This window comes from Podarcis pityusensis (assembly GCF_964106645.2).
Source record: "Podarcis pityusensis genome assembly, chromosome: Z".
Lineage (NCBI taxonomy): Eukaryota > Metazoa > Chordata > Lepidosauria > Squamata > Lacertidae > Podarcis > Podarcis pityusensis.
Genome location: NC_138044.1, coordinates 33,413,081 through 33,441,054, shown reverse-complemented (window position 1 = coordinate 33,441,054; position 27,974 = coordinate 33,413,081). Strand labels below are relative to the sequence as shown.

Here is a 27,974-nt window from a genome sequence, read left to right as displayed (position 1 = left end):
AAACAGACTTTGGCTAAGCGTTACAGGAATGTAGGAAGCTGCCTTATACTTAGTGACGGTCCATCTAGCCCAGCATTTGTCTACACCAGGCATAGCCAAACTTGGCCCTCCAGCTGTTTTGGGGCTACAATTCCCATCATCCCTGACCACTGGTCCTGTTAGCTAGGGATGATGGGAGTTGTAGTCCTTAAACAGTTGGAGGGCCAAGTTCGGCCATGCCTGGTCTACACTGTCTGGCAGCAGCTCTCTAGGTTTTTAGATACGGAGTATGTATCTCACAACTTTACCTGGAGATGCTGGGACTGAACATGGGACCTTCTGTTTGCAAGGCAGATGCTCTGCCATCAAGTTATGCCTCTTCCCCAAATATGCATTTCACCTTGCTGCCATACCCTCATCACTGAATGGGGGAAAGCCAGAGTCAATGGAACAGCAGGCTGGTCATTACTTGAACTGCATCTCCTCCTCCCCATCCTTTCTGTCCATATTATTGAGCACCATGTCTTCATCTCCTGCTAATACAGGAATAAAAAGTAGATATTTAAATTATACAGCTTCCAGCTTCATACACCCAAACTTTATTTCAGTGACCCTTTCTGCTGTGCACAGAACAGAACAGAAGGTGTTAACATTTAAAATCAAGAACAGGATGCAGAGATGCAGTATGTTGCAGAAGACTTCAGGAAAAAAAGAAAAATAGGAAAGGGAGTTTGAGGGATAAAGAAAATAAGGAAAAATAAGGGATTTTTAAAAGGCACTTTGGCAGGACACCTGCCCCCCCCCCCCCGCCGCCGCCAGGGTCTGCACAGAAAACAATCCCAATAAAATATCCTTGGAACAGACTACCAAGAACTTCTCTCCAGAACAAGCCAGCTTCATGGGCCATTTCAAAAGTTATTTCTATTGCTACACGTGGTATGAAGCCAGGAAGTCTTGTTGCTGCATCCCATAAACTCCCTAGTGCAGTGAACCTGGCCATCATTTGCCTCAAAAGCCAGCTGGAACAAAGTTATGGCCTTGCCCTGGCCATGGTGGGGCGAAGGGGAAGGGTTCCCTCTGCCCACGATCCGGGGTACTTGCGCATCTTCTGCCACAGACTAATCTCCTCTCCGGTAGAATCCATCCAGTCCACCAGTTGGCCATTGCTCATCCCTGAAGAGACAAGTAGTTGAAAGAAAAAAAGGCGAGGTCAGCCGAGTGCACAAAATAGCCAAGGTCCATTTTCACCATCCTCACCAACTGATGGAACTGATTTGGTTATCCAAGTATCCCTAGCAAAGTCACAGAGCAGGAGTGGGGGGAACCTGTGGCCCTCCTGGTGCTGTCAGGGCTACAGCTCCCATCAACCCTGCCCCCGCTGGCTATGCTGGCTGGGAATAATGGGAGTCCCAAGAGGATGTTTCTCGTTGCAGATCAGGCCCTGCCCATCTAGACTTGTATTGTCTACTCTGGCAGGCAGCAGCTCTCCAGGCAGTCAGGCAATGGTCTTTCCTCACCTTTCACCTGCTACCAAATTAATTTTAGCTGGAGATGCCAGGGACTGAATGCAAAGCAGGTGCTATTCCCATTAGTTATACCCTCCTCCCCTCCAAAAAAAGTCACAGGACAGGTAAATCATATCTGGGTAATGTTTACATACTTTTTTTTTAACCCACTAGAATGAACATGTGTAATACCCAACATGGGTATAAGCTGTGCACCAGGAGTTCACTAGGCCAGCATGAGCTACAAAATCTGTGAAGGCGTTGCTAAACCTGATGTTTTATTTGAGTGCCCAGCCGTGTTCTGTCTTCAGCACTGAAAAGGCTAAAATCACCATGTGTCGCACCTCCATCCCCAAATGTCGTCTACTCAAGTAACACTCCCTCACAAAGAACTGGATTTTGCTTAATAGAGCTGTCCTCAGATAAACTGTGGGCCCTCTTGTTTTAATTCCATGTGGCATTCTTCCCTTTCGTTGCGTGTTTTTCAACTCTGTTTCAATATAAATTTTCACAGTAAAGCAAGAGAGATTGCGTCATATCCACACCACTTAAAGCCATCTTAAAACATTTCTAACAGTCATGGAGGGTCCTGGGATCTGTACCTTGTTAAGGGTGCTGGAACTGTAGCTCTGCAAAGCCAGCACCATTAACAAACTACAGTTGCCAGGATTCATTGGGGGGGGGGGGGAGCTATGACTGTTTAAAATAGCATAAGAGTGCTTTAAATGGATGCTGTGGATGTCTGTAGAGAGAAAGAGAAATGGCCAGAAATAAGGGAGCCCGCTATGAAGACCCGCCCCTACCCTGCTGTGGCCCCTTGGGAGGGCAGCAGGACAAGTACTAGTTGTGCATATTTATTTTCTCATATCTACTTTTTGGCCCATCAACTTCGAATTTAGCTCTCTGCTTGTTATGTATCGAGATTTAGGTTATTTTATTGTAATGTTTAGTGGATGCTACATTTACTGAAGTGTTTATTTTGTCTGACTTGGGTTGAAGTGTTCTGTAACAAGCATACGTTATGCATTTTTGATAATTAAGTTAAATGTTTTATTGGGATCAGATTCAGGTGTTGAGTTCACTGCGGAAAAGCAGCCCGTCAGCTAACGTAAAACTGACCGGAGCCATGGATGGAAAGCAATGGCTGAAAAGACTGGGCCTTATAAAGAATGAAGGAGCAAAAACTTAGGAAAGTAGGAAGCTGCCTTATGCAGAGTCAGCCCATCGGGTCCATCTAGCTCAGTCATGTCTACATTGCCTGCCAGCATTTCTCCAGGGTTTCAGGCAGGGGACATTCCTAGCCCTATCAGAAGAGTCCAGGGACTGAAACTGGGATCTTCTATATGCAAGGCAGGTGGTGGTATTTCATCCAGGAATCAAAACTGCACAGTGGTGGATATTTAAATTCCACAGCCTCCAGCTCCACAACTTTATTTCTGTGACCCTTTCCCCTGTACACAGAACAGAAGGCAATACCATTTGAAATAAAGAACGCTTTCCAGGCATTCAGGCATCCCTGACCACTGACCCTGCTAGCTAGGGATGATGGGAGTTGTGGTTAAAAACAACTACAGCTGGAGTCCCAAATTTGGGGAACTCTGCCCTAGAAGAACCCTACTGCTGTGAAGGAGGCTAGACTGGAGCTGGGAGCTAGGGTTCAGGAGTGTCTCTAGCTTAAGTGGAAGCTTAACTGTCTGCAGTGATTGGCACGGTCCCATTTTTTGAGCAAGTGGGAGGAATAATCCATCTAAAAAAGATAATCTCCATTGATGGGGCAGGTGCACTCATGAGCCCCCACACAAACACATATGCATGTCCTAAGAAGATTCCTCACCATTCCCAACTCCAAGTCGGACTCCTCCCAAGAAATCGTTGCTGGAAAGGGGCTCCCGGTCCCACACAGTAAGCTCCAGGCAGATGTGCGGCAGCTCTTCAGGACTGATGTTGTTGTAGACCAAGGTGTGGTTGTAGTGGGGGTTCAGGCTCTTCTTCACAACTGGTGTCTTCCTTTTAGTGGCCTTGTTCCTCAGAGGGAGCAAATACCTGTGGACCAGGGAGGGAAAAATGCCTCTCTCTTATTAAAGAGGCTCCTGCAACCAGGACTTGCAGAAATTGGTAGCTTGGAAGGGGGGGGGGTAGAAAACTCAGCATCTTTTGAAGATCTCTCTGCAAATTTCTTGTGCTTAAGAAGCTGCGGAGAGAATTCTCAGCAGCCACAAGAGGGCACCCTGCGAGCGCTTTTCCTGTGACCTGTAAAAGCAGAACTATGCGCCGTATGCATAGTTCAAAGTCAAAGTGCTTCTCTTCTATAAGAATCAGATCCAGCCCCTTTTAAAACTCAGAAGGATTTGCACAGCCCCAAATCAATTGCTACCCAGAGCCAAGCACACTTGTTTCATATTGCTGTGCAAGATACTACATGAAATGCAAAATAATTATTTCTATAATCAGATGCACACACAACCCCTGTGGTACCTGGGCAGGGCAACAATTAACTGTAAACCCTCAGTCTCCAGCCTCCTTTCCACCCATCATACAGTTTTAGCAAGCTCCCATTTGCTCACCCCTTGACAAAGCTGTCAGATGTCCCTCCAGATTTGGCTGCTGTCAAGTTCTTGGCCTCTTTGATCCAGACCTGAAGTTCACCGCCGTCTTCCTTTTTGCCTAACAAAGAGACCCCTGTGATGAGCATGAACGGCAGGAGTTCCCCAGTCCCAAAGCTTCCTCTAACCAGGATGGTATGAAAGCCACCCTACCAACCACACAGAACCGGAAAAGCCGATTGTTAGCAGAATTTAAGTCAAGTTTCTAGACCTTATGGAGTTGGGGAAAGGTTTGGATACGAATAAAGAGGAAAACCAGACAGCTGCCACATGTATGGTTTCTGTTGCATTCAGAGGGGAAACTGGTTGCGTTACACTGAATCTTCACCTTTTCTTCCGTTTCCTGCATTGGCATGCTTAGCAGGTGGAATGAACTTCAAAGAAACCACCAATTCGCCTTTGTATTGAGGAGAAGCAGATGAGTCTGTAGCATTCTAGGACAGGAATGGGCAATGATAAATATTAGCACATCATTAATAAAAGGGTTGTACAACCAATCAGATTCCTGCAGGATTTACTGATGCAAGGAGATGACACTGAGATGGCTCTGTGTAAGATATGGAGGAGGGGGCTATTCTGCGGCAGGTTCTACAGATGGGGTGGAGGGTTTTCTAAAGTGGCTGTGAAGGAAAATGAATTAGAGGATACATATACATATATATATATATATAGGCAGGGAGGAGTGGCTCAAAGACTACATAATGCCTCCACCCTTTCAGTAGCAAAATTGGCATTCCCAGGACAGCTTGCAAAGAGAACAAACAAAACATATTTTAAAAAGTAATCGAACCAAGAACATTATAGAGCAATCCCTGGGCCAAAAAAATTCTGCTGCAGCTTCAAAGAATTAAAATATTGAGAAATGAAGCAATTAAAATGATTGAAAATGTGCGAAAATGGGAGAGATCTTCACCTGCAACTGGAATTACAACAAAACTGGTGGCAAGGAAGATTCCCTGTTTGTTATTTAAACCAAAACAGCAGCTGAACACAGAGGCAATTAGAAGCTTGAGAACCGAGTTTAGCAAGACTTCCTGGAGCTCCCAAGAAACCTGTTTCAGCTGAAGCTACATGACAGGGGGACCAGGGAAACAAGCAGTGGGGTGGGGCAAACCTTGCCATGCAGGGGGAGGCACTCCTCCAACGGGCTCTCAAAGTTCCAGGTGTCCATCGGGACCTCCACCTCTCCCAAGAAAGTGTTCCGGCCAAAACGGTCGTGGTGCCAGACAGAGAACTGCAAGGTCCTCGTCAGCAGGAGGGCCTTGCTGATCTCATACTGCAAGAAAACGAAAAAGAGAGGGTGCGTATTTAGCAAGGATAGCTTCCACAGAGGACCACAGCCTACACAAGCCTGGCTAGCCCCCTGCCCACAACTCTCAGACACCTTGAGCAGCTCGTTGTACAGTGGGTTGACGGTGTTCCGTTTGATGGTGGTTTTCCGCTTCCCTGAGCGGGATTTGTCCGGGAGGAGGTATGTCTTCACATACCTGCGAGAGACAAAACATGTAGGTTTACACCTTGCCCAGTTATCTCCCTTTCCTTCCATGGTCCCACACACCTCTGTTTAATGGTGATGAGACTGGCGAAGCAGGCAGCTTTGGATAAAGTGGCCGTGCAATTGCATTGGCGTGCTGAGAGGCGGGATGTATCCACACAGTGAGTCCTTACAAAAAACAACTATTTGCTGAGGGCCACCCCCACCCCAAAATACCCCATATTTTTAGATAGTTCACACTGGTGTGTGAAACACTTCAACTACAGATTGCAGCCCTCCTCGTGATTGCTCTTAATGTAGTGCACTGGGCTAAAACTGGGGAAACCAGAGATAAAACCTCTGCAGCCTCAGTCATGAAAACCACCAGGTGGCCTTGAATCACTCACCATCTCAGCGTAAACTATTTTGCTAAAAATGGGGCAAGGGCTGGAGAAGGAGGAGAGAACACTGTTAGCTGTCCTTGGAGGAATGGCAGGATAAAAAAAAATGTGATAAATCCATAAATGCAAATTGGCATATTTTAAAATATAATACAGTGCCTTTATCAAAAAAATGCATTTGAGGGTGCTGTACACACTTCCTCTCGCATAACTATTCTGTCTTGCAAGCACAGCACTGCAATTTTGTCCCAAAAGCAGCCCACATTTAACCATCCTAAAAGAGTGTTTGATTAAAATGTGTGTTCGTTCGTTCAAAGCGCTTTTACACCTGCTTTTGATCCCTCTTAAATTAAAAATTATACAACAAATGAAAAAGTACACGTGAACACAACGGAACTCAATTTCAGGCATCACATTAAAAAAAACAACCACACACATGGTTTGCATTCACCATACTTTAGAACCAAACCTGGCCCATGGCTGAGCTTTCAAATAAATCTAGGAAACACACGGTTTACAACTGGTTGTCTGCTTTTGCTTTCTAACTCCTGTCTCTAGGAGGGAGAGCAGCTGATGCTGCAATTACACTTCTAAACTATAGTCAAGCTTCCTCAGCTACTAATCTGTACCATGTCCAAAGCGACCCACTTAATTTGTTGCTACAGGCTGGAAACCAAACCACTTATTCCTGTCCTACTGCTAGGTGTAAGCTCACCCACATAAGCAGGAGAGTCCAATGTCCCTCCTCCCCACACATCCAGTACAAGATGATGCACACTCACGGGCTGGAGCGCTTCTTGGCCTCGTCAGCATAGGCCAGCTGGCGACACTCCTTCACGTGGATGAAGAGAGTCTGCACCTTCTGCTCATAGCTCAGGGAGAAGGCAATTTCTCCCGTAACACAGACATTGCCAAAGTCGCCCGCCTCGCTGTAGATACTGACCATGCTTCCCAAAGTGCTCTGAGAAAAGAAAAGAAGCAGCATCGTTTACCATCCACTGAATTCTGCCTTCCTGGCCCAGATTCAACCAATGTCACCATGAGATTCTGCTGCACGTGCAGACCAGCTACTGTAACCAACTCTGAAAGGTTTTTAACCAAAATGTTCAACCTACATTTCCATCCAAAAAGTGGGGGCAGCGTTCAGTCTGTTGTAGCAAAACAACAGGGCAGTTAAAAGATTGGGGGGGTATTGTTTTAATTATTTGCTTATGTTTTTACCTTGCGTTTTTATCCATCCTTAGATCTTGTGATGAAGGGTGGTATATAAATAATAAGAACAACAATAATAATTTGGCACAGCATAATTTTTTCAGGAGGTGAAAAGGCCTCTGATCCTTGAAAGTTTATGCTGTTTTAAAAATCTGCTCATCCTTAAGGTCCCACCACAGCTTTTGTTTTTAGTTTCAATCCCATCACTGAATTCCACCACTTCCTGCATGGATAGGAAGAGTGACTGTCCTATCTGACAGCAACGGAGGCAAAGAAGCCCCCCTACCCTGGAGATCACCTATCTTAATCCAGCTGCGCTAACGGGGGAAGAGCCGTGGCTCAGTGGTAGGGCATCTGCTTTGTATGCATCTCCAGGTAGGATTGGGAACATCTGTCTGAAACCCTGGAGAGCTTCTGCCAGTCAGCGTAGTAGACAACACTGAGCAAGATAGACCAGTGGTCAGACTCAGCATCAGGCAGTTTTCCTGTGACATATTAAGCTGACCCACTGAGTTACAATGCATTTGCTTTATGAATGAAATTCTACTGTCGCTTTTGTGCTGTTCACCACCACGATCTATTCCACCCCCCTTTTAATGCTGATGTTATAGACATTTTCTTTTTGTAAATAGAATGTAATAAATAAATATCTTGGGCTTGATAGGAATGCAGAAGAAGGAACATTATGCTCTGCAAGCCAAGTATGGAGAAACCAAGCCACCCTCTTGGGACCACAATTCCCATCAGCCTTGACCATTGGTCATGCTGCCTGGGGGCTGATGGGAGCTGGAGTCTCACAGGTTCCCCACCCTTCTTCAAAAGAGTCCTAGGCAACAGGCATTGGTACCGGGACCCACCGAGGATGTACCGCTACGCATGCTGCATCTGGCTGTCCTTCTCCGGTGAATCTCTACCAGGCTGTCTATGTCCTCCTCTTCCTCTTCCTAGAGAAGAAAACACACACAACAGCATCAGCACAACTTCCCAAAGGGAAGACTGATGGCTCAGTCTGCAGCCCCAGGCAAGTTCAAAAGTCTCCCAGCTCATCACTGCCCTCCTCCAGTGTCTTGTTTTATTATGAGCTATTGAGTGCATCTTTATTTTGCATACCATCACTTCTTTTTACAGCTGTGCCTATGCCTCCAGGTGGCCATTGGAGATCAAAAGGCTCTCTTGACTGTGTCATATGAAATGACACACCACCCAGCCAAATGAGCTGCTAAGCTGCATCTATGCACCACCTCCAAAAGCAAAGACAGAGGTTCTTTCACCAAAATACTGACATAGCCACAGCAGGAGCTCTTGGAAGTTCAGCACCCCAGGTGGTTGTGAGGGTTGCCTCTATGACTGGGCTGGTCCTGCTTAAGGAACCACCTCCCCCTTTATGTCCCATAATGATATATATATATTTTAGATTCAAGGAAGTCCACTAATACTACCCCTACATCAAATATCCCCAGGACGCAGAGAGCGCTTCTCAATATTTGACTCTGGAACAACCTTCCGTAACATTGGTGTGGGAAATCTCAAGCCACACTCCCTCTCCCCAAGCTACACCACTTCAGTGGAGTACATTATTTGGAGGTCTTCCTGCACTCCAGCAGAATCCTCAGCACAGTGGTACCTCTGGTTGCAAACGGGATCCGTTCCGGAGGCCCGTTCACAACATGAAAAGAGCGCAACCCGCAGCAGCGCACCTGCGCACGCACAGGTTGCAATTCGCCACTTCTGCGCATGCCCATGACGTCATTTTGCGTGTCTGTGCATGAGCGAGCAGCAAAACCTGGAAGTAACCGTTTCCGGTACTTCCGGGTCGCCGTGGGACGTAGCCTGAAAGAATGTAACATGAAGCGGACATAACATGAGGTACAACTGTAACCTGAATCTCTGAAATGCCCAAAAAAAGGCAGGAGACAAGGTGAATCACCAGTAAGGGGAAGAAAAGAAACCCCACCCTTTAAGGTGGAGGAAAACCTCCCCCTTCTACCTAAACAGTGTCAGAAGCGTGAGGGAAGGAATGGGAGCTGATGCCCAAGGGGCAGGGGACCAAAATCTCAGGTTCTGGCTTTAAGAGCACTAAACCAGCATCACCTGTGAGCACTACAGGTACAGCCAGTCTGGGGGGCAGTGGGGGGCTTCTCCTACAGGAGGAGGCAAATCTGCATGGCTCTGCCATAGGCGTGCCATCTTAAAAATGTTCAATGTCCTCTGGGGGTCTCTGGTGAATTAGCCTACTGTATAAAGGTAAAATTAACATTTTTTTGCTCTGCCCACTTTTGCTTCTGGGCCTACCTACCACTGACACCTGGCTCCCCTGAAGGGAATGTGGGCCTCAGGCTAAAAAAGGCTCCCTTAGGAGACTCACCATTTCAACGTTGAGGCCTGGGACTGATTTGCTTCTGTCTCCTAGAGGTCCACTTTCAATAACAGGCTCCTCTGGTCGCAGGTCAATCACTGACTTTGTGTATTCTGTGACAGAAATAGGTCAGGAGAAGAGAGAGCTACCCTTTTCAGCATCCCAGAGCCAAGATGTCACAGAACCACTACCCAAACCTAACCCTTTATCCACCACCCCAATCCAAGAGGATTGTCCCAAACAGGTGCTTGTCCAAACTTCCTTTGAATAAAGTTCATGGCCGAGTTAGGATCTGAACGTGAATATCTCCAGTTTAAATACAGCATCTTAACCACTGCACCACCCTGGCCAGCATAACATTGCATCTAAGGGTCTTTTACCTGAAGGCCTCTGAACTCTCCTGGGATTCTTCTTGAACAAGGTTTCATTCTCATCAGCTGAAGCTGCACCTTGGATCCCCAAACGAGTGTCCTAGGAACGAATACGCCAACATCACAAAAACATAAACAAGACCCTCACACAACCACCATCCCACACACTGGACTGCAGGTAGAAAGAGTAAGGAAATCTGATTCCCAAAAGCATTTGGCCAGCCCAAGCTTTAGGACGAGCGCCAAAGGCTGTTTTTGGTACTTTTGAGTCCAGCAGCTTTAGATGTGCAGATGAGTTACGATAGCCCACCCAATACTACACTCTGCCAATCAATACAACCAACAAGGACCAATGTGCATACGCCCATGAAAAACGTTGGGGTGCCCTGGGAAGGGAAAGTCCTGCAAGAAACCTGCCGCCATACGAAAGTGCCCAAATACGTGCAAAGAAACCTGTTGTTTCAGCAAGCCACATGCAAAGCAGCAGTGCAAACCTACACCATCTGAATCGGAGGGGAGAGTCTCTCTGAAGCGGCTGGGGAGCGTCAGGCTGGATGCATTGGACCCTGAAGGGCTGATAGCTTTTGTCCTCTCTTGTTGAGGGCTGCAAAGAAACAAAAAGCAGGGAGATCATAAGAACATCTTTCCTAGAGCAGACCAAGGACATTCATCTCTCTGAACAGGGTACCCGCCAGACTTGTTTTCTGCAGTTGTTTTCTGCAATGCATCATCAATGCAATAATGGTGAATTAGTGATCTGCACACTGTTCTGCTTTATTAGTAGCTCTGCTCTGCTTCCTCGATGTTATCACACGACTGCTATCTGAAGGGTGCTCTTGCTCTATAGCCCAGCCAAAGCAGAACCAATAAAATTCCTGGAACATTTATGGGAGGAAAAGCAGGAAGCTTATATGCGAGGATTGGAAATGGAACTGTATTGTCTGTCTGGAAATTTCTGCAGTCACACTGAGAATGGGATCAGCTGAGGCACAGAAGAAGAAAAACCACTAACCCTTCCATTTAGCAACAGCTGTAAACCTGCATGAATTTAGGCGATCCCCTTTTAAAGCCTTAGCCAACTGCCACATGTTGTGCAGCAACGAATTCCATAAATTGCATTGGGTCAATAGATCTTTCCTTTTGTCTGTTTCAGCCTTCCCCCACCTGTACCCCCCCCCCAGATGTTTCTGGACTCCTGCTCTCATCAGCCCCACCTAAGATCAGGAAGATCAACAATATCTAGAAGGCTGGTCAGGATGGGAAAGGAGGCTGGTCAATGCTTGATTTGTAGTATGACCGGAGGCAGAAAATAAAACTCTGCTTTCTTTCTCTGCACCATGCATGAAGTTATTTCCCAGCATGAGTTCACTGAGGACCACCCCAAAAGCAGAGGCACAGGTTCTGCAGGCAATATCCTGACCCCCAGCAAGCCACCCCCACCCCAGGCATTCGGTATATGAAAGGGTTAGGGAGGAAAGTCTGAAAAGTGCTTTTATGTCCCCCAACTTACCTCCCTTTTCTCTCCCTCTAATCAAACCTCATCCATTCCTCTTCCCTCTTCCCCCAGTTGAGCTCAACAGATTTAACAGCCTAGAATGCTCCTGTGATTCTAAAGCAGCACATTCTAAAACAAGGATGGGCAAGTTGTGGCTCTCTCCCACCAGAAGTTCATAGCATCTTAGAGTTGGAAGGGACCCCGAGGGCCATCTAGTCCAACCCCCTGCAATGCAGGAATCTCAACTAGAACATGGCAGGTGGCTATCCAACCAAATAGGGAAAAAGCACAATGCAACCTCCATTATCTAGGCCATCCAGTAGTTCACTAAATAGAAGTGACATTCATAGGTTATCATAGCAAGTCATATCGCAGGAGATTTACATGAAGTTGATATGGATCTCTCTACGTTTAGCTTGCTACAAGCAAACCAGGTGAGAAAAAGCTGAAGGGCACATAAAAGGCAGGCTGTGTACACCCTCTATCTCAGCAAAGAAATTAACTGTGGTGGAAAGCACTGCTCAAACAGCGCAGGAATTGTCCTATGGTACCTCTGGATTCCATCACCGTATGATTCTTTTCAAACATTCAAAAGACACTACAGAAAACAAGTGAATTGCATCATGTCACAAACCGCTGGCATAAAAATAATTGCTCATTCTGAAAAGTGGTGTTTTTGGATATTAGTAAGAATCAACTGGCTGGAGAAAATAACTAGTTTTAGAGAGCATTGTTGCTGGACTTCCAGCTCCCATCAGTTGCAACCAGCATAGTCAATGGTCAGAAATTATTAGGGTTGTGGTTCAGCAACTTCTGGAGAGCCACAGATTCCCTTACAGATTGGGATATACACCTTATAGGAATCGGAACTGGTCTTTTCAAACCTGGGGCCAGAAGTTGTAGGAGAAGAGACAGCGCGGAAGCCATCCAGACTCATGTTCTCAGTGGATTCTGTGTCACTCCTTGCATCTCGGAGCTCCAAGTGATCAGGGGTCAAGCTGGAAGAAACAGTCTAGACAGGTGAACGGCAATAAGGGGCTTGGTGGAAGGGCCCATGTTCAATCCCTGGCATCTCTAGATCAAAGGACCAGGCAGCAGAGAACACAAAGACATAGGAAGCTGTCTCACACAAAGTCAAATCATTGATCTACCCAGCTCATCACTGTCTACACCAGATGTGGAGAACATTGCGCAAGAAGAACTCTATTATCTCAGTAGAAAAGCTGTTGGGGGTCTCTGTTCCAGTAATAGGTGGGGGAGGAGGAGACATACAACACACTCATCATACACAAGGCTATTTTCCATGAAATGTGCGGCATATTTCATCAATGCACAGCTGAACGGCAGACCTTTCCTTCTTACAGCTATTCTAAACCTCCGTTCTTAAAATGCAATTGCATCCTGAAAACTGCCTGCGTGCAAATGCAAAATGCATAGGTAAAGGTAAAGGGACCCCTGACCATTAGGTCCAGTCGTGGCCGACTCTGGGGTTGCGGCGCTCATCTCGCTTTATTGGCCGAGGGAGCCGGCATACAGCTTCCGGGTCATGTGGCCAGCATGACTAAGCCGCTTCTGGCGAACCAGAGCAGCGCACGGAAACACCGTTTACCTTCCCGCCGGAGCGGTACCTATTTATGTACTTGCATTTTGACATGCTTTCGAACTGCTAGCTTGGCAGGAGCAGGGACCAAGCAACGGGAGCTCACCCCGTCGCGGAGATTCGAACCACGACCTTCTAATCGGCAAGCCCTAGGCTCTGTGGTTTAACCCACAGTGCCAACCGCGTCCCAAAATGCATAGGCCAGTGCTTTTAACCAATGTGCTGTAGCAACACTGGCCTCTGTCCCTCTTTCCTTCCTTCCCTTCCTTTGATGCCCTCACGCATCTCTGCCTCCCAAAGGCTTGATTGGCTGTTTGTTGCAGCAGCCCTGGCTACAAACTCCCCAGGTGAATGGTGCCTCTGGGGCTGGCCAGGAGCTGCTTCCCAGGTCCCTGTGGGGCAGTGTGAGGAAGCACTGGGGCAGGCTGGGCAGCTGAGAGACCATGGGTGGCAGCAGTGGCTGCTCGGAGGACTCCCAAGGAGAGGGGAGAAGAGAGGAGGCTGAGTGAACACTCAACAAGGGAGGGTGTTCGAAAAGTGGTGAGGGGCTGCTGGTTCTTTCGGCAAGGGGTAATATAACTGGGCTCCTGAGCCCCGCAGGGGTGCTGCAGAAAGAATGTAGTTGGCCAAGGGAGCTGTGAACCAAAAAGGTTGAAAACCTCTGGCATATACACTTCCTGCATACTTGAAGGAATGTAAGTATGCTGATATTTTCCCTTCATGTGCTTTGATATTCACTGCTGCTAGTGAGAGGAATGAAACAGACTCCCATTGCTGCAACAGCCCCAGCATGGTGGAGCAAGAAGGGGTGGGTGGGAGAGAGAGAGAGTCACCTGGGATCCTTGCGTTGCTGCTGGGGACTCCTTGGTACTGCCTTGGAGGAACCTTTGGTATCGGTGAGCTGGGCCTTCTGCAGAAGAGCTTGCCCTGCTGTCTCCCTTTTGTTAGCTAAAAGAGAAGGGATAAAAATAACAAACCTTTCAGGGTCAATGCACACATACTGGGAGCAGTCCCCATTTATTCATGACATTTCCACCTCACCTTTCCCCCACAAGGAACTCAAGGTTGTACACAGGATGCATCTTCCACCCAGCTAACAACCTTGAGAGGTAGGTTCATTCAACAGTTAACATTTATATAAGTAAAAAATTCTTTCCTGTAGCACCTTAAAGACCAACTAAGTTAGTTCTTGGTATAAGCTTTCGTGTGCATGCACACTTCTTCAGATACACATTTATATAAGGTAACGGTAAAGGTAAAGGACCCCTGACAGTTAAGTCCAGTCGAGAATGACTCTGGGGTTGCGGCGCTCATCTTGCTTTACAGGCTAAGGGAGCTGGCGTTTTTCCGCAGACAGTTTTTCCGGGTCATGTGGCCAGCATGACTAAGCCGCTTCTGGCGAACCAGAGCAGCGCACAGAAACGCCGTTTACCTTCCCGCCGGAGTAGTACCTATTTATCTACTTGCACTTTTTGGCATGCTTTCAAACTGCTAGGTTGGCAGGAGCTGGGACCAAGCAATGGGAGCTCACCCCGTCGTGGGGATTCGAACCGCAGATCTTCCAATCGGCAAGCCCTAGGCTCAGTGGTTTAGACCACAGCGCCACCCGCGTCAAACCCAGTTCACTCAGTGGCTATATATAGTGCAGAGCTAGCCAATCTTTAGCCCTCCATATATTGTCAAAAACACCACTCCCATCATCCTAGGAACTTGGCAATTAGGAGCAAATGGAAACTTCTGAAAAGTTGGAATCTTTGAGTGGGGGAGTGATTTTTTCAAAAAAAATTTTGGCCTCATTAACTGTTAACACCAAAGCAAACCATGACTTAGGAGTGAATGAACAAGCAAACAAGTTGATGCATGGGGGCGGGGGGGAATTGCAGCTGCTTTGATCCTCCCTGTTCCTGCTGCTGCCACACTAGCAGGAATTAAGCCATGGTTTGGTTTGGCTTAGCATTACATCTGTACTCAGGCTTATGGGTTGTCTCGTTCCAGATAGACTACAAACTGTGCCCAGTATTTTTTATTATTATTATTATTTTGTGAGCTTGTGGTCACAATTTGTTTGGGGGAGACAAACCATAAGCACAGGTTCAGGTGTGCCAAACCATGGCTTAGCTTCCAGTGATGCAGCAGCAATACAAACAAGGAAGGAGCAAAACTACCACAGATTTCTGACTGCTCACCAGCACACTTGCTTGTTCAGGCTAAAGCATCATTTGCCATAGTTTTATGTGCAAATAAGGCTACTGTCTATAAGCTAGAAAACTGATTAATGCAGTTATTGTGGAACCAGTGTTATAGAAAGTTGAATAGTGTTAAGAGACCATTAGAGCAAAAAGGAGCCAGAAGGAGGAGGGGGGAATTCTGAGGGACCCAGAAGCTGGACTGAGCAATGTAAATGGATAAATACAGAATAAAACACAGTAGCTGAACAAAAGAATACAAGACAGTAGCTGACAGAGTTTCTTTCTGCTTATTTGCTTGCTTTCCAAACTTTTTTTTTCTAAAATCATTTTCTCAAATGATATCCTCAAATGATGTTTAACTTGGTGTCTTCCTAAAACTGTAAGCAAAGAATAATTTGTTTCAGAAAAACTTGGTCCAAGGCCTTGTCATTTACCCCACACCCAAGGGCTGTGCCACTTTACCCAGTACAGTGGTACCTCAGGTTACAAACGCTTCGGGTTACAAACTCTGCTAACCCGAAGTAGTACCTCGGGTTGCGAACTTTGCCCCAGGATGAGAATGGAAATCACGTGCCGGCGGCACAGCGGAAGTGGGAGGCCCCATTAGCGAAAGCGCGCCTCAGGTTAAGAATGGTTTCGGGTTAAGAACGGACCTCCAAAATGAATTAAGTTCGTAACCAGGGGTACCACTGTATCAGGAGTAGGTTGGGCCAATTCATGTCCAAAATATTCAATGGAGGAAGTCAGGAAAAAAATAGACATCCATTTGGTGGCAGCAAGGAGGAAGAAAGAGGGGTTGGTAAGGCTGCTTTGCTTGCTTGCTTGCTTGCCTCCCTTCCTTCTCAGCAGCCCATGCCATCACCATGGCTGAAGAATGAAAATACACAGGATATTGAGAAGATACAGATAGCTCAAGTAAGCAAGCCAAGCTAGATTTCTAAAAGGGTGGGGAGAGTGTGGAGAATGTAAAGAGTTTGCTGACCAGGACATGAATTATCAGCTAATAAGTTATTTGGGGCAACTTTTGATTATGTTTAATTGGAAAATACAAACAAAAATCCTGCATAAGAACCAGCAGCTACAGACTCTTTGCTCCTCTTCAGACCAAGAATTGTCAAGAAATCCTACCCTGTGGTTTGCGCCGAAGAGACATTCGAATGATGTCGCTGCCCAGCCTGCTAGCAAATCGATTTACTCTTTGGTCATAGAACCAGTCACCAGTAGATTTCTTCAGCTCCCTGCACACACACACACACACAGAGAGAGAGAGAGAGAGAGAGAAGAGTGCTGCAAAAGACCATTTGTAACAATTTAATCACTTATGTTCAGCTCAGTTTTTACCATCACTTAGTTTTCCTGAAGCATGGATGATTACACAACTATGTATAATAGAATTTGGCTTCCTGAGTTGTTGTTTTATTAAAATAAACACCCCAAGTTTCTAGCCCTCATTAACGTATGGGGGGGACAATTTATGGAAACCTATAGATGTTTTGTTGCTGACTTTGGGATTTTGCAGACACAGCTTTGCATCAAGAACAGCAAAGCTCCCCTGTAGGTAGTTATCAAGGGTGTGTTAGCATGGGGCCCTCCCACTGCCCAAACAATTCCACAGCAACATTCTTGGCTCAATAAATCTTGTACCAGTCTCATGGCCTTGGCGGCAAGAACCCAGCCTTGCTAACCGTATTCACCGTGCTTTTCTACAAAGGAAAATAAAAAGAATGCACAGAGGTTTAAATTATTGAGCAGAACAGTTAAAACTCCTGAATCCTAAAGCCTTTAGACAAAACAAGTTGTGCGTAAATATTGAGGGCTAGAATCTTGCAATAAACAGCCGCAGCTGGAAGAGACAAGGAACAGGAAGCACATGGACAGGAAGCAGCACTGGCAAACTCAAGCTGCCAAACTTACGCCTCCTTGGTGCAGACTTTGCAGCGCCAGGAACTGTTGGCGCTATAGGAGCGGCAGTCCCTGCACACCAGATGGTTGCAGCCACGGCAAGTATTGGCTTTGGGGCTGATCCGCCCCAGGCTCTGCTGACAGCGGGCGCACGTCCTCTCGCTGTAGCGCTGGCTTCCCCTCTTGGCTCCCTTTCTGCGGATCTCCAGCAGCTCATTCTTCAGGCGCCTGTTGCAAGGAGCACAAAGCGGGAATGACTAAAGACTACCACATACAAAGGAGGGGAGCCTAAGTTCCCATACATCTCACAGCATCCGCTCCAGAAATCCAGGTGCTGGTTGGTCCAGCTAAGGCTTGCATCCGTGAAGATGGTACTCTTAGGTCTAAGCTATCTGAAAGAGAGTATGCCCTCAGTTGAACCTTCTCTCGGTCCCGCCACCCTCACTTGGCGTGGACACGGCAGAGGGCCTTCTCAGTGGCTGCTCCCAGACTGTGCAACTCCCTCCCTGGAGAAGCCGGACTGGCTCCCTCCTTGCTGTCCTTCTGCCTGGAGGTGAAGACCTCCTTATCCCAACAGGCTTTGATGAATTGGTTGCTTCTAATGATGCCCTGCTGTTTTTATTGTATAGGCATCATCCCATATACACATGATTGACTAGTGCGCAACCGCACACATGCGCAGCGCTGGGAGGTAAATGCAGAAATAGAATCATACCAGGCAATGGCAGGAGAGAGCTGGAGAGTCCTCATGGCTCGGGAGGAGACTCTCCCCAAAGAGGACGTCAGTGAGGGCGGAGGAAGCCCCAAAGAGACTGGAGGCGCGGTAGGGCTTTGTTTACTCTGCTCAGCCTCCCTGCCTAACAGCTGATGTGTGCATTGGTTCAGGAGGAGGAGGAGCTGCTTTCTGCACAGCCTCCAACCGGTCCCAGAGCTTCAACTCTAGTTGAAGGGAGAGTTGTGTGGGGAGAGAGATCTGGAGAGCAGGAAAACCTGGGCGTTTAGAGGCTTTTTAGAGGTTGCGCCCCACCTACACAATTTTCCCTTATGCGCATGGGGGCCTGGAACGTAACCCCCATGTAAGGGGGGGCACCTGTAATTATTTGCAGAGTTTTAATTCTATTAATGTTTCATTATTTTTTAATTACCATTTCCCCCCACCAAATGTTTTAAGCTGTTCTTATTTTTATCTGTAAACCACCTTGAATGCCTCTTAGGGGAAAAGGCTAGGTATATATATCAGGAGTACTACATGGAGATGAGAGTGAGAAGCTAAGGAACGTGACCTGTACCTCTGCAGACTGGAAAGGGCCACGGCTCAACAGCACAGAAGCTGACCTGCATGCAGAAGGACTTAGCCTGGCCCTTTCAGTTAAGTAGCAGGAGGCCTGGGAAAACCTCTGCTCAAACCCAGATCTACCAACCTCACAGGCTGCTGTGATAATATAATGAGGTAGGGGGGAAGCACTGTGCTCCTTAGAGAAAAATATATAAATGCAGTAATAAATAATTTAGTTATTTTCCTTAGGTTACTTGCTGCATTTTTAATTTGTTTTAAGCTGCTTTGAGACTCTTGTAATAAGCAATGAATAAAAGACATAAAATAAGGGATAACGTCCCTTGTGTAATAAACACCACGAGCTCCAAGTCTAATGTAATTAACTGGTATATCAGAGAGAGAAAGAGTTATGCTAATAAACTGTTCCGTTCCATTTGGAATTGTTTTATATCTTTCATAATTGCAATTTGTTTTTTATAATCATACTTTTCATTGTAGGCCCTTCTGGTGAAGGGCAGGTAACAAATCTTACACAGAGATGAATAAAGCAAAATATTTCTCACTGGTGCTCTAGCTTAGCCCATGTCAGTGCAGAAACAGAGGCGGCAGAGCCTCAAAACAGAATATAAGAGCAACCACTGAGGAAGAAAAGATAAAAACTGGGCAATTTTACAGAGTTTAGCAATGAGCAGGGAGATGATGAGATGGGCAATCTCAGGCACATGGACAGTACCTCACTGTCCTCCTGACAAAAACCCCAAACAGTGCTTTGGATCCCAAAGGTTGCAAACAGAAGAAAGCTTCCAAGACAACAAATCGTCTAGACAGACAAATGGTCTGACGCAGTATGAGGCAGATCCCTATGATGGGAAAACTACTCTGAATCACCCAGACTTCTTCAGGGCAGGCCTGTACAATGCACAACCCATGAAGCTGAAGCAGACCAATAGGAACCTGCAAACACCCTTGTTTTTGTCATCTTAAGCAAGCAGCAAAGGTTTCGGCTATATTCCTACACCAGCTCAGTTCTCCAAAGCAAGGGCAGCGGTGTTCTTGCCTCCCTCTTGACCCCTGAGCCATTTGGGTTCTCACCTGATTCTCCTCTCTTCTGCTTTCCGCAGTGCTTCATCTCGTTGCAGGACCTGGAGGATCAGATCCCTCTCAGCCTCCGAAAGGAAGGACAAGTCAACAGCCTCCATCGTTATCCCCAGGTTGGAAGGCAGCTCCCAGTCCCTGGCTGCAGAGTTCTCAGAGCTAGAAGGAAGATTAAGAGTTTAGCATAGCTGAGCAAGAATACTACACGTTCATTTAACTCAGGGATAAGGAAGCTGTGGTCCTCCAGAAAATGTTGCGGGACTCCAACTACCATCAGCCCCAGCCAGCACAGCAAAAGTTAATGGATGGTGGGATTCAGAGTCCCAACATTTGGACAGCCACAGGCTCTGAATTTCTGATGTAACCTGTTGACACGAGCGAATGCAAACCAAAAACTCTGAAAGCAACTGACCTACTATATTAGCTAAAGTAAGCCTGGTTTCAAAAGATGCTTTTTTGCATTGTTTTGCTGCAAATTTAGTTGCCTACAAAAGGTCCAAGCATTCTACTGCAAGTTGGGGCAGTGAGGAAACCAGGGTCAAGAGAGACTGAGGCTTGCCTAAGTCTTCCTGAGAGATGAGATTTAAAATTGGGAAGTCCCCGACTTACAGCTCTGACTTGTATCCGCTATACTGCAGAGGCTCTGTAAATAACAATTGTGAACTACATCATATGGGCTAGAGGTTGTAGGACTACAACTCCCATTGTTCTTGATCATTGGCCATGTTGGCTGGAACTGATGGAAGTGCATAAGCATATGCATGTATACTTCATCAATGGAACTACTGAAAAAGCTGAAAACTGGCAGAAACAAGTGGAACATGCACCCAAAGTCTGAAGCACTGGTGTTCTAGCCAATTGTGCCTTTTCCTAGGGTACTCTATCCTATCCCCAAGCGAATAGACATTCCATATTATGAGCATGCTCAGTCTTCATTTGGCTGTTTCTAGAGAAGCTGCTCCCTTAAGTTCCCTCCAATACACTTTTTTCTATTTCTACAGATGTTTGACTTTCTTCTCTGTCTCTCAGTAGCTCTGCTTTAGCTATATATCTGCCATAACTCAGTTCTCTATTAGTAGTACTTATAATGAAAGACTGACAGAAAGAGACAAGACAGAACAATGCTTCTCAAAGACGATTCAAGTATAGTGGGTCCAGCTGCAATATTTGCTAAAAAGATTAGAGTGGGGATCCAATTGGCATAAAGGTTACGGCGAAACACATAGGAACTTATTCCAGGCAGACAATATCTGAATGCTGGCACAGCGGAGGGAGGAGGAGAAAGAGAGAAGAGAAGAGCCTAAGATCTCTACCATTTTGATACCTGGGCTTTTGAATGAAAAGTCAAGATAGGGGCCAGGGGGAATCACTCTGAAAAAATACAGTGAAATCAATAGATGCCACAAAAATATCTGGGCTTCAGAGGGATGGGGATTCCGTTATGATTTTGATTATTTTTGCCCTCCAAAACAAAGAAATCCTCACAAAAGTCTCAAAAACATGCTACTTTTTATTTTTAAAAAAAATATCTAGGAGTTAATGCACTAACATTCATGCAAAAACAAAAACCCATCTACAGTACTGAGTTTTAAGGTATCCTGGTGCCAACTTGATCAACGCCAAGTCACCATGGGTTTAGCGGGGGGGCGGGTAGGAGGGGCAGCTGCCGCCGCCCCAAATCAATAAAAAGACTAAGCTAGCAGGCTCTGACCCTGCCCTCCCAACAAAAGGCCTGCCCACACCCAACAAAAATCCTGGCTACGCCCATGCAAGTCACCCATCATTAACAGAGAGGGCCTCAGAAGAGAGACCCAAAGGTCTGAGGAGAGGATTGTGGCCACGGAACTACAGTGGTGCCCCGCAAGACGAATGCCTCGCAAGACAAAAAACTCGCTAGACGAAAGGGTTTTTTGTTTTTTGAGCTGCTTCGCAAGACGATTTTCCCTATGGGCTTGCTTCGCAAGACGGAAACGTCTTGCAAGTTTGTTTCCTTTTTCTTAACACCGTTAGTACAGTTGCGACTTGACTTCGAGGAGCAACTCATAGAACGCGGTGTGGTAGCCTTTTTTGAGGTTTTTAAAGACTTTGGTGATTTTTGAAGCTTTTCCAAAACTTTCCCGACACCGTGCTTTGCAAGACGAAAAAATCGCAAGATGACAAAATTCGCGGAACGAATTAATTTCGTCTTGCGAGGCACCACTGTACACTGTTGTGAGAGAGTGAAAAGAGACAAGGCAGCAGAGCAGTCTGAGCAGTCTGGGAGAGATATGAAAAGAATGGATCAGGGCCCCATCCTCCACAGTCCTATGTCACCAAGAAGCTGAAGAATGAGGCTGAACCAGCTGAGGGGGCTGGCAGGGTCAGTTACGTTCCCTACAGTTTTTAAGCCTCCACCATGAATTCGGCCTTTGGTGAAGGGGAAGCTGGTGAAGCGCTGTAGGAACACAAGAAACTGTCCTATACCAAAGTCAGACAGTTGGCCCACCTGACTCAGAGAAGCCTACCCTGACAGAATAAAGCACTGGAATGCTGGAGTAAAATTTCCTGTTCAAAATGCAGACTTTGACACTGAGAGTTCAGGGTTTTAAATTCAAAACCGGAACAGCAAAACTGGACAATTCTGGCCAATCTCAAACTTTCATTTATATCTCTGTTTTGATAGTAGTACTCTGAGGTGACGTGGTGTGGAAAGTGGGGCACCATCAAAAACCAAAAGCAGTGAAGGAAGGGTTGAGGTAGTAAAAACAAGGCTACAGAAAATAATAATCAAATAACAAAATTAACAGTGAAATATTAATAGTGGAAAATAGTGAAAATGGTGAAAAGCCATGTGATAATGGTGAATGTGAAAATGGTGAAAAACCATGTGAAAACAAAACATAGCAAGCTGCCTTACACTGAGTCAGAGCATTGATCCCCCTAGCTCAGTATTGTCTACACTGACTGGCAGACGCTCTTCAGGGTTTCAGGCAGGAGATGTTCTCAACCCTACTCTGAGACACTGGGGATTAACCCTGGGACCTTCTGCATGCAAAACAGATGCTTTGCCACTGAGCCCTTTCATATTGGAGACATGGCATGGGGTGGGGGCAGAGACTTCAGGCTTGTGGATCTATTGGGTTTTTTCCCCATGATGGCTGCATACACACCATACATTTGAAGCACATTATCTTCCACATGGTGTCTTAGGGGAGGGGCAGTACCTCTGGTGGGGGACACGTTGTGTTCCTTCTGGAGTGATTTGTCCACCTTTGGTGCCCACCGTGCACTACCTCTCACCTGTGGCTCCTATAAGGTGCCAGCCTGCAACAGTGGCCACACTCCCAGAAAATGGCTTTGACTGGCTAAACCAGGTGAGGGTAGCCATTGGGTCTCAAACCCTCAGCGAGTTAGGAGCTTCCTCTGCATGTGAAGACAGGCTCTAGTGGAGTGGGCAGATGAGGCCAATAATGGGTCCAATGGTCAAGAAGGCAGTTTTTGCACATGCTGTAGACGGAAGTGAGGAGCAGGTGGAGCTCATCAACCTGGGAAGGGAACCCATCTAGGAGAAGTAAAACTCTGGTCCTAAACCTCTGCTGCCTTGAAGGATATCTTCAGGAGAAGAAAAAGCTAAGGAGCAAACCCTACTCAGATCCCCAAGACGGTTGGATGGTGCCTTGTATGTCTCCTTCTGTCACATCCTGCAGCCAGGCTTATGCCAAACATATTGCTCTGCTTTCCTTTGGATCACATCAGCGAGACAGCCCAGGATCTCCATACACACTGCCCAGGCTCACGCCCTGAGAGACCAATTCAGTGCTGCTAATGCAGCAGATTGACTCCGCCCCCGGAAGCACACTCCATTGTCTCTTGAGGCAGAATGATGCCAACAACAGTGTCTCCCGCAAACAATCTTGGGAACTTAAGGCCTTTACAGAGCTACAGTTCCCAGCACCCTTACCTGAGTACAGTTCCCAGCATTCTTTGGGGAAAACAACAAGCTTTTAAATACATGGTGTGTACATGGAGCTGTTGGTTAAACCACAGAGCCTAGAACTTGCCGATCAGAAGGTCAGCGGTTCGAATCCCCGCGATGGGGTGAGCTCCCATTGCTCGGTCCCTGCTCCTGCCAACCTAGCAGTTCGAAAGCACGTCAAAGTACAAGTAGATAAATAGGTACCACTCCGGCGGAAAGGTAAAAGGCGTTTCCGGGTGCTGCTCTGGTTCACCATGCTGCTCTGGCTTAGTCATGCTGGCCACATGACCCGGAAGCTGTATGCCGGCTCCCTCGGCCAATAAAGCGAGATGAGCACCGCAACCTCAGAGTTGGTCACGACTGGACCTAATGGTCAGGGGTCCCTTTACCTTTACCTTTACATGGCCTAAAAGACTCTTGAGATCCACAAACTTGAAGAAGGTACACAATGATGGTTTGGGCAGGCAGTGAGTAGTACGGATTACCTAGCGCACCCCATAATAAGCCATGCAAAGAGAAATAAATTCACACCTACAAGCAGAAACTTATTCATTTATTACATTTATATCCCATCTTTCATGCAAAGGTTTCAGGGTGGTGTACATAAGTTTTCCCACTCCCTATCATATCCTCACAACAAGCCTGTGAGACAGGATAGGCTGAGACAAAGGACTTCCACACTTCTTCTTGTCCAGCCGCTTCCCTACAGGAAAACCCACTCTTTACCATTGAACTGCAGTAAATCAGGGTTTCCGCAAATTGATGCTTGCTCCGATTCGGTGATAAAGAGCAGGTTTTCCCAGGAAAAGGCAAACAGAAAACTGCTCAAAGCCTGGGACAAGCAAAGTGTGGATGACCCTTAAAAGAGTTGATGAAGGAAAGCCTTTTCGTCGTTGTTGTTTGAGTGGGAGCCAGAAAACGTTGCTGACGCAACTGCACCGTCACCCAGAAATTTGCCACTTTTCTGCAATAAAAACATATGTCGTGCATGCAGAATGCCCCGGGTTCAATCCCTTGCATCTCCAGGTAGGGCTTTCCCTGCATATTCCAGGCTGTTAAAATGAAGGAAGCATTGCGTTTCTGTGTGAAAGAGGTGGAATCGCATTTCTGCTACTGAAAACAAATCCCTTGGCCAAGATACATGTAGAATTAAGGAAATTGAATTAACTACTATTATGCACTTGGCTTCTGCTGGAAAACCTCAAAGCTTGAAGTCTTCCAGCCCCTGCATTTAAACACAAACACACTTAATTTCCTGCTCAGCTGCCCCACATTTTCCCACAGCAAAGAGGAAGCATGTTTGATAAAAACACTCAGCTCTGGTATTTGAAAAACAAATACCTCTTGGGACGCCAGGATAGGAGACTCAATATCCTATTTTCCACTCCACCTGGTGTCCCCTGTCCTGCGTACAAGTGCACCCACACCAAACATATTGCTTCATGTTTCAAGATCAGGAGTGTGCCTTAGCCGAAGGCAGTAGCGTGCCCGGAGCAGCGCGTGCGGCGTGGAGCCTCTCTGCAACCTTCCCCTCAGCTGTAGGGCAGCTGAGGCGGCGGGCAGACGCAAGCCCCGTGCTCCTCGAAAATGCAGCGCAGAGCTTGCAGGCAGTCCGCCCGCCGCCTCCGCCTCAGGAGAGATGCGTTGCTCAGGCACGCTGCAGGTCCCACAGTGTGACGCCCAGTGCCCCCCGCCTCACCTAGCTACCAGTGGCATAGGAGGGGGGTGCAGTGGGTGAGGAAGTTGTTGTTGTTTCTTAAATTTAAAAAAGTGTCATGAGCCCAATTTTTTTTTTAAATCACATATTTTTGCCATTTTGTCACCCCCCTCAGTGATGACACCCAGGGTGACCCGCACCCACCGCACCCCCCTTCCTACGCCATGGGCTGAAGGACCCCTAGCTGGCCTCCAAAGCTGTTTGGGATATTTGAATTGGCACAGAATCATTAAAACACAAAACAGCCAGGGGTGCCAGCTTGAATAAAATATTGGCGGGCCCAGGTAAGTCCCACACCACATAGTCAATCTCATGATACAGCACATTCACACTATTTGAATGGCAATGCTCATCAACTTTGGGGGCGCCAGGACCCCTCAAATATTTTAGGGGGGGTCGAAGGGACCTTGGCTCCTAGGATTTGGTTCCTATGAAACAGCAGCAACACACCATTCCACAGGATCCTGTGGAAGAACACATGACATTTTCGAAAACTTTTATCAACACATGGTCATGGACTCTTTAGCACTAACCATAGAAAAACAGCACACAATGCGAAGTGCTCCACTTAGCTGATATGCCTGGTTAGGTCTCACACACGCACGCACACCCTTCCACTTCTGAAGGAGGAAGCCATTCCTCAAACAACTACCTGTAACGATTCCCTTGAGAGAAATGAGACAGTTCTTGCCCTACATTGCTGACAAAAACATACTCATCTTAACCAGCCTATGAGTGAGCCACCCTTCTGCTGTGCATTCATAATGATTTATGCTCACGATGGTATCAGGGCTGTCATATGCGGTTCTGTTTTCAGAGATGGCACACTGCTTCATTTCTCCTCAGTGCAACTTCCTGCGGAGAGCCTGTAAGGTGTTTTTTTTTGGGGGGGGGGAGAGCGCTTGCTTTTCTTGCACAATAGCTCAAGAGAGCCCTTCCAGATGCCAATAATCATGTAACAACCTTGGGGAAGTACTGCGGGAAAACTAATAAAGCAGAATGGTGTATAGACAGTCCAGTATGCCATAATTCTAAAAAGAAAAAGAAAATTTTTTTAGGGTGGCAGCCCTACACTTTGGAACTCCCTGCCCATTGACACCAGGCACGCACCTTTCGTTGTTGTTTTTTTGGCACCTGCTTAGAACACACATCTAGATATGTGTAGGTGTTCACATTTTAAAATCTCATTTTGCTTACAGCTAATTTTAATTCTCTTTTAAATATTTAAATTGCATGCTTTAACTTATTGTTTTTTAAAAAAAAGAAAGAAAGAAAAAAGAAAACCACTTAGAGGTTTTCTTACAGCCAAGTGCTATACAAATCTTGTTAAGTAAATAAAAATGAATAAATACGATTGCCTTGTTGCTATGCTACGGAATGTACCTGTCAAAAAAGCAAAATGAAACCCAGACTGGAGAGGCCCTTCACTTGTAATGTCAGCTGATCAGCTCTGGATCTTGCAATGTAAGAGGCAACACCTTTGAATGTGCCTAAAATTCTCTCCCTTACACCCAAGAACATGAATCTGCCTTGAGGCTATGTCATCTGACTTAAGGTTTCCTCCTGCAAGCTGCAACTACTCTGCTATGACAAGACCTGGGTTCAAATCCAAGCTCGCTGGGTCACCAATCCTCAGCTTAGTCTACCCCACAAGGTTGTTGTGATGATAATATGGAGAGGGGGAGAACCATGTGTGCCACCTTAAGCTCCCTGGAGGAAAAGGAGGATATAAATGCAACTAACAACTAAACGAATTGATAAAAGGGAAAAACACTTTGCACATGCTCAAGAAGACTCTCCATATGAACACCTTCACATATACAATTCCAACAGGTTTGAGGGGAAGTTAAATCCCTGAAGCCAACATAAAAACACACCGGGATTTAACAGCAAAGACTGCTGTTTCTAAACAATGCACCTGATAAAGGAAACACACAGTTCATAAACCAGAGCGAGCCCAGGAAAACATTAGGGCGAAAGAACAATGGATACACACCTCACGAGAGAACTTTGGGCAGACCCCTCACCGAGGACTCCCGTGCCTTACTTCCAGGTAAGTCCAAGCAGTATTGACTTGGAACCCTTGCCCCAAAGCACATGCAGAGTGCCTTTCTAAACCCAGCCAGCCTTTGCACACCAAGGGAGGACCTGCAGGCCAGACCATCCAAGCAGGACTTTGGGATGGGGAACGGCACCTGTCCCCTAGGTGGTTAACTAATGCCACGCTAGCCTTTTAAAAGCAGGCAAAACAGGCTTGCGAACTAGGGCGGGGATGAAATCGAGGACAGAAACTGGTGGTGGTGCAAAAGCCTTACTTTGGAAAGGGGCCCAGGGCTGGAAGGTGGAGTGCTGAGTCCTCCCACGATGGCGGGGCGAGGGGGTGGGGGCAGATGAGGAATTGGCATGGAAAAAGAGGGGTACCTGTACGCAGCGCGCCCCGCAGATTCCCCTGCTCTCGTCGCGGTTAACCACCAACCACAGCTGCTTCAGGAACAGCTTGAATTTTTCCCTGACCTGGGAGGAGCCGTTTCCTTAAAGGCACCACGCCCTTTTGCCAACCTTTTAAAACCGAGATCAGGATTTATTCCCAACACAGTATGGCTTAATCGGTTGCTATTTATCTACTGCAAACTTTCGAATGGACTAAAAGGGGTGTTTGCGCGCGGGGGGGGGGCGTGTTTAAATAAGTCAGCAATGCTGTACTAAAAACATTTTCAAGAGCATCCTAAAAGCAGCAAGTTCTGAAGCCCATTGACATAAAGCTGGACATTATGTCTCATCTGCGCTATGAATACATAGCTGTCAACTTTTCCCTTTTTTTAAGGGAAATTCCCTTATTCCGAA

General features: G+C 46.7%; 1 protein-coding gene across 1 annotated transcript; it reads right to left on the bottom strand.

Moving 5' to 3' along the window:
- Window positions 1-562: 562 nt before the first annotated feature.
- On the bottom strand, window positions 563-27,698 carry SYTL4 (synaptotagmin like 4). Its single transcript, XM_080990488.1, has 17 exons — window positions 27,552-27,698; window positions 19,456-19,617; window positions 17,100-17,315; window positions 16,314-16,423; window positions 13,830-13,944; window positions 12,281-12,394; window positions 10,400-10,505; window positions 9,911-10,001; window positions 9,540-9,643; window positions 8,032-8,118; window positions 6,745-6,923; window positions 5,472-5,574; window positions 5,202-5,363; window positions 4,416-4,521; window positions 4,049-4,148; window positions 3,319-3,527; window positions 563-1,152 (listed from the first exon to the last, which is right to left on the bottom strand). Exons 2-17 carry the CDS (start codon window positions 19,560-19,562, stop codon window positions 1,010-1,012), a joined length of 2,052 nt encoding a protein of 683 aa, XP_080846614.1. The 5' UTR covers window positions 19,563-19,617; window positions 27,552-27,698; the 3' UTR covers window positions 563-1,009.
- Window positions 27,699-27,974: the final 276 nt, after the last annotated feature.

Coding starts and splice junctions, on each gene's coding strand:
- SYTL4 (XM_080990488.1), bottom strand. CDS start 19,562: ATGGAGGCTGTTGACTTGTCCTTCCTTTCGGAGGCTGAGAGGGATCTG. Junction 10,002..10,399: donor TCCCCTCCGATTCAGATGGT/GTAGGTTTGCAC, acceptor ATTCGTTCCTAG/GACACTCGTTTGGGGATCCA. Junction 3,528..4,048: donor TCTGACAGCTTTGTCAAGGG/GTGAGCAAATGG, acceptor CCTGGTCCACAG/GTATTTGCTCCCTCTGAGGA.